Genomic DNA, 7,066 nt, shown 5'->3' with positions numbered 1-7,066 from the left:
GCTACCCAAGTCCGTCCAAAACCCGGGTGTTGGGACTCCGATCGAAGAATTATACTGTACCAAGATGTCTTCATCTGGATGCTTATTTTCAGGTACTTGGCCACGGGTTGCACATTCGTTTCGTTGGGACTATACTTTTGCCGAGGAGAGTCTACAGTTGGGAAAATAGTATCTGAGACGACAACGATTATATGGAATGAGCTGAAAGATGTCTACATACCCCGCCCTACCTGCGACCAATGGAAAAGTATTGCTCATCGTTTTCAGACCCTATGGAACCTTCCAAATTGTATAGGGGCCTTGGATGGCAAGCACATCCGCATAGAGAAAATACCTAATACTGGGTCCACTAATTTTAATTATAAATCGTACCACTCAATTGTACTACTAGGATGCTGCGATGCTGATGGTATTTTCACTATGATTGAAACTGGATACGCTGGTAGAAACAGTGATGGAGGCATTTTCAGAGCCTCTGCAATTAAATCCATGTTATCCAATTCACAACTTGATGTCCCACCCCCATCTGAGCTTCCCTGCGATGATTGTTTGTTCCCTTATTACTTTGTAGGAGATGAAGCTTTCCCATTATGTCGATATTTATTAAGACCTTACTCAAAACGGATTCTAGACAATATAAAACGAATTTTTAATTATCGCTTAAGTCGGGGAAGGAAAACAATTGAATGCACGTTTGGTATGATGACAGAAAAATTCCAAGTACTCAGTACAGCGATACGTTGCCGCGATGAGAATAAGGTCAATGACATTATAAAAAGTGTTTGCGTGCTTCATAACTACATTAGAAAAAGAGAAGGGTCTCAGTATTTACCGCAACAAGTGGAAGAAAATGTCAACATCACTGGTTCTGCCAACCCCATTGATCTAACAGATCGAGCCAATATAAGCATTTATTCAGCCCCTTATGCTATTAGAGATTATTTAGCAAAATATTTTCTGACCCCAATGGCATCACTGCCTTGGCAGTGGAATTATTGCATTTAATGTGCTTGAATAAAAGAAATTGTAAAAGAGATGTAAAGCAGTGTATTATTAATAGTACATACTCTGTACTCAAGTACAATACCTACAGCTGTAAGATATTGAATTTACTAATAAATTAAAAACCTTACCTGACAAGTTCACTTCCTTTGCAACATTCCCCCAAGCTTTTTCAGTGGCATCCCTCTTTGAGTACGCTTGGAGGGTGTAATTATATAGCTCCGGGTACTTCTCCACTTCCCCAACAAATTTGACATTGAAAGCCTAAGGCCGAATTAACCAAATATCTCTTATTTCTTAATTATTATAATTTCTAATAATAATTTCCTATCTTTAAATTGATTAGCAATTTTATCACATTATTTTTATTTAACTTATCATATTGACTATACCCCTCACGTTTAAGAATATTTGGATTTTTAACTACTTTCCGATAAACGCTTTTCTCGATAAAAAAAGATAATAAAGATAATAAATAAATAACCCATATGTAACCTAAATACATAGACCACATTGAAGAGTGCAATGCACTCAAACTACAAAAAATATTGGCAAGAACTGCACAAACTTACCTCCATGAGTCGCGCGAATCGTACGATGCACACGATTTTCTAACTTCGCTGCCGATCGCACGTGATTAGAATCGAGGCGATTTCAGTCGAGCCGATTTCAGTCGACCATGAATCGACCCGTGTGTGGCTCTACAGTCATTTGCATTGGAAGTCACATGGAGGGGGGAATCGCATGCGACTGTTCTCGCGTTGACCGAATTGACGATCGACCCGTGTGTGGACGGTTCATTTGACGGACGCGATTGCCATCTGCACACGGGTCGATTGTAGTCGATTTGTGTTTTTCAAACATCAAGAAACGCGTTTTCACTTATTCACTTTGAAAAAGAATTTAATAAAACAAAATTAAACTGATTTCGAAAAAACGAACTAAAAAAATTCACTAAAAAGTAAGAAATAATTATAAGTATAAATAATTATGTGAATACACACGAACTTAAATACAACACAATCTTTTAGTGCGTTTTTTTGGTCCATCCATCTCGGCGAAATCGGTGAACATACATGAAATAATTCATTTTTCGCAAATAAAATCGTACGGAATAAAAAAATGAAAAATTTTTTTCACGAGACCACCCCGGAGACATACTCTACAAGATGCAAAAGGTTTCGTTCCGATTGGTCCATCCATCTCGGCGTAATCGGTGATTTCTTACCTCCATGAGTCGCGCGAATCGTCCGATCCACGCGATTTTCCAACTTCGCTTCTGATCGCACGCGATTAGAATCGCGACAATTTCAGTCGAGCCGATTTCAGTCGACCACGAATCGACCCGTGTGTGGCTCTACGTTCATTTGCATTGGAAGTCACGTGGAGGGGGGAATCGCATGCAACTGTTATCGCGTCGACCGAATCGACGATCGACCCGTGTGTGGACGGCCTTAAAGAAACCCAACTGTAATTGTAGAAAATAGTATTAGTAATCATTAGAATATATTGTGATAATATATATGTATATATATATATAATGTTATACCATTAAAAATGTTATAACATACTTAAAACCGCAACGACAATGATTAATAATACTACCCCACCGACACAGAAGCTATAACTATCCATAATTGCAATTCCGTCCTTTTCGGAGCGTTGTAAAACATTGTTAGAAGCTCCATTGTGGATCTACAAAGATCTTGTTATTTAGGCGAAAACGAGGCTTACTATAGAATATTAGATCGCTGGGGATTACTGCGTATGGTACTCTTACCTTGTTCCATTAACGGGAACCCTCGCAGCTGGTTTTAGTATTTCTACTGTGGTTTCAGTGGCAAACTTCAAAGCAGCTTTGTCGATTGCGAGAGCATCTAAACGTGTTTAAACGAAAACGAGAACATTCGGATTGATATATGTCTAATCAGATTTCTTTCAAAAGTACATGGTGCGTACAATAGAAAAAAAATGTGATACCTTTCAGTTTTTCGACATTCAAGACTAGTTTGATCGACACTTTTCCAATGTCTTGCAACGTCTTCAATGCGTTCAAGTTGCATACGATAGTTGTACAATACACACCAAGAGTTGAACAATTCATATACAGAAGATTGCTAATAATGCTTTCGTTCTGTAATTCCAATATATCGTCAAACTGAAAACTCGTTTCGTTCGTACTTTTTTAATTTTCAAGTTGTCGACGGTCTGTTGCATTTTGTTCGTTAAAGTAATATTCTTTTCTTCTCCTCTCCATAAAGGGTTACCCACTCCACCCACTCCCACCCCCCATAAATAATTAAGCTTTGTTGTTTGATTAGTAGTCTCACACCGATATACCCGACCCAACCCGTATCATGTTACAATGTTTCACTGCATTCCACAGCGACCGAAGCCCTCGAGCTTCACTTCCCTTTTCTCCGTTCGTCATTATAGAATAGTGTTTCCTGAAAATTTAATGTCTCTGGCCAGACTCGAGTTTTCGACATTTATAGCAAGCTTGCTATAATCTTATCTTATTTGTCAAAATTGAGTTTTCTATTTAAAATATTTTGTTGTTAAAACTCATTAATAGTTTTAAATAGTACTTGAATATATTTAAAATGATATTGGAATATTGGAATATTACAATTTGGAATGAAGGGTCTAGCCGGACGAGGTAGTCCTTCGAATTATTTAAACAGCCGTTGTGCCATTCAATTTTCGGTCAATTTTCCCCATTTACTTGCATTAATTTAATCATATAATTGCATTTAATTGAAGTTGATATTTGAGATTTTTTCCCGATTTTTTGGTTCAAAATGTTAATTACACACAAAGTGAAAAACACGCAAAAATTCGACAAATGCAGGTTTTTTAGAGAAATTGAAAAATAGCATTGGTCATATTTTTAGACTATCAACATATGTACCAGAACTTTTTTTACGACAGCGCGTAAACGACATAAAGGGACTGAGGTACGAGGCAGCCGACACAGTTCAAAAGGCTGCGTACCGATTACATCAATGCACATAGGAAAGTTTTTTATTTTTCAATCTTTTTTTACGGAATTACCAACGTATTTGTGAGATTCTTCTAATTAAAATGAGCCTAAATACGGCACAATTTGAGCCATATTTACTTATTTAAAGTGTGATCATAATTACCTAATATAGGTTATTATAATAGGTCATTTAATATAATATATTTATAATTATAAATAATTTAGGGATGTGCGGGGCGCTCGATGTTCGGGTTCGGGTCGGGTCGGGTCGCAGAAAGTCCGGCGGCCCGTCGATTCGACTTCGAATTCGTCGGGTGGGTACGAAAAGAATCGAACAAGTTCGGGCGGACGAGTTACATATTGCGTTATCCGAGATTCAAATACTCTGCGTTCTTATGACATAGATAATGGTAATAATGGTTTTCTTTCTTAACTTATAACGTGATTTTTAATATACTTGGTTTTTTTATAACTACATTAGGTATATTCGCCAAACACGTGCCTGCTCTTTATTTGTATTAAAGTTTGAATAATGCACGTTTCATGTGAAAAACTTAAAAGACAATATTTCTAGCTTTTTAACGAATTTTCTCCGAATGAACTTAGATATGTATCGATAATATATGTATATCATTAAAATATCCTTACGGAAGTTATACAATACACCTAGAAGGTTACAATATGGTAAAGTATGGCAATAATTAAAAACGTAATACGTATTATATTCCGTGTTTATATTTTATTCTGTATTATCTATAGGCTCTATATAATTTTTTATTTTATATGATTTTATTTTAAGTTAATTTCTATTTTATTTTATATTGTATACTATATATTATCTTTTAAGAATTTGTGCAAGATTAATCATAGTTAAGTAGGTTACTTAACAGTTAATAAAAACATCACCCACTGAAAAGTTATCATAACTTATTACATACCACGTTGTAAATATTTTCTTATAATTTTTTCACGTGAAACGTGCATTATTTCAAATTTTAATACAAATAACGGTCATGCACATGTGTGCCGAATATACCTAATGTACTTATAAAAAAATCCAAGTACACATATAAAAATCACATTACATATACGTTATGAAAGAAATACATACCATTATTATCATTATCTGTTTCATAAGAACGCAGAGTTGATTCTCGGGTATCGCGATAACTCGCTCGCGCGATCTTGTTCTATTCTTTTAGAAGCCGCCCGACAAAGGTGAGTCATGAGTACACTGCGGATCTTTATGCAAAATAAAAAATGTTTGCATTGATTGTACGGCTCATGAGCCAAATATAAATTGTATTCTTCTTTTAATTATCCTATTAAGCTGAAACTAATACGTTGATGTCCTTAAATATTTTTAACATGTCCACTGCTTTAAATTGAACGTGTACATTTTTGTCATAAATGCATAAAATCCGCAGTCTAGTCATGAGCTTCCCGATGTGTCTGATGTATCGCGTACCCGACTCGAGCCCGATAGGCGAAAAACCAAAACAAGGTAATAAAAGTCGTGGTTTTTCCCCCTCCCCAAGTTAGCACAGGGTCCTCGAGGTCGAAAACTGAGATTCGACACCCCAGAGTACCCCTAAATGACGTGTTAAAATTTCATTAAGTTCCGAATACTTTCCAGGTAGACGCCTTTTTTTCGACCTGCCGACTGGACTATATGAAAAAACTTGACGACACTGAGGAAAATGAAAAATTGAATAACTCCGAGAAAAATGGAAAACTTAATGACTCCGAGAAAAATAAAGAACTTACTGACTCTGAGGAAAATGAAAAATTTAATAACTCTCAGTTAATAAGCTGTCTTCAATACCTCTTAAAAATGCAATTAATCGCATGTAGGGATTGATCAGGTGTTTCTCTCTATATTAAAAAATATTTAAAAATCCTTTGACAAATCTGTTTTGTGGCGTCAGGATACTGCTGTCGATATTCCATCACAGTTTGTATAGTATATATTATTTCTCCTCTTTGTTTCTATATAAAATTTTATTATGATCCTCCATTAGTTTAACGCCCCGTTCAGCGTTATCATTGACCACCTTCAGTCTATGTTTCAGTCAGACTACTTATTATTCATAATAACTTCTTTTTCCGATATTATAACTGTTTTTCTTTTGTAGATTGGAGCATATTAATGAATTTATTTATAAGGGAGTAGAGAGACTTCCAGGATTGCAAAATATTAATTTACTCATTTCTCGATAATACAAACACGGGGTTTTTCACTAGTCAAAAACGCTAGATAAAACATCGATCTAGGGCGCTATCTGCCTCAAAAGTCCTATTTTTTCGTTTACGAGGCGTAATTTGCATTATTCGGCAGCATGTAGCTATGAAAATAGCTATACATATGCGCAGTTGTATGCTTCCGAATAATGCAAATTACGCCCCTTAATATCTCTGTCAGTTATGTATATGTATATGAAAAATCTCTTCAAACAAAAGTTGTAGTATATAAGGAGGTGGATATAGTATCAGAGAAAAAATTTTTTTTCAAAGTAATTATTTCAAGTTTTCAAAGTCACGGATGTTTTTCTATCAACAACTGTTTATGCTATATATGGATTCTTAAAGAGAAAAAAGACAAATTCAACGATATATCATAACGTCTATTTATATAAAGATTTAAAAAATTCAAAATTTTCAAATTTGCTGCGCCTCATTTTCCCATGATCCAATCGGCCCCAACTCCAGTCAGAATATATCCTAGAGGGCGTAAGAGAACACCGAAAAATTCGAGTCCCGCCAACTCCCGTAAGGCTGGCAGTCTTTAACAGTATCTCGTCGGTGTCAGTGGTCTTCTTTACCGACAAAATGCCGTCGATGGCCTCCTGTTTCTCTGGATGGAGCCAAAATATATACTAGAGGGCGTAAAAAATACCGACATATTCGAGGGACACGAACTCCCATAAGGCTGGCAGTCTTTAATAGTATCTCGTCGGTGGTGGGAGGGGGAAATCCGCTCTACCGTCGGTCTAGGAGCTGATCCAGGCTAAAAGTGGGTGGAGGAAATCCGCTCTACCGTCGGTCTAGGAGCTGATCCAGGCTAAGATTTTGGTGGTGGCA

The 7,066-nt window shown here is 36.3% G+C and overlaps 1 protein-coding gene across 1 annotated transcript; it reads left to right on the top strand.

Moving 5' to 3' along the window:
* Nucleotides 1-5,853, top strand: LOC143209179 (uncharacterized). The gene has a single exon (XM_076424523.1). It carries the CDS (start codon nt 79-81, stop codon nt 1,003-1,005), a length of 927 nt encoding a protein of 308 aa, XP_076280638.1. The 5' UTR covers nt 1-78; the 3' UTR covers nt 1,006-5,853.
* Nucleotides 5,854-7,066: the final 1,213 nt, after the last annotated feature.

The sequence above is a fragment of the Lasioglossum baleicum genome, chromosome 5 (assembly GCF_051020765.1).
Source record: "Lasioglossum baleicum chromosome 5, iyLasBale1, whole genome shotgun sequence".
NCBI lineage: Eukaryota > Metazoa > Arthropoda > Insecta > Hymenoptera > Halictidae > Lasioglossum > Lasioglossum baleicum.
This window is presented reverse-complemented; position numbering and strand designations above follow the sequence as displayed.

What these genes read in the sequence shown, in the direction of transcription:
- LOC143209179 (XM_076424523.1), top strand. Translation starts at nt 79, where the DNA reads ATGCTTATTTTCAGGTACTTGGCCACGGGTTGCACATTCGTTTCGTTG.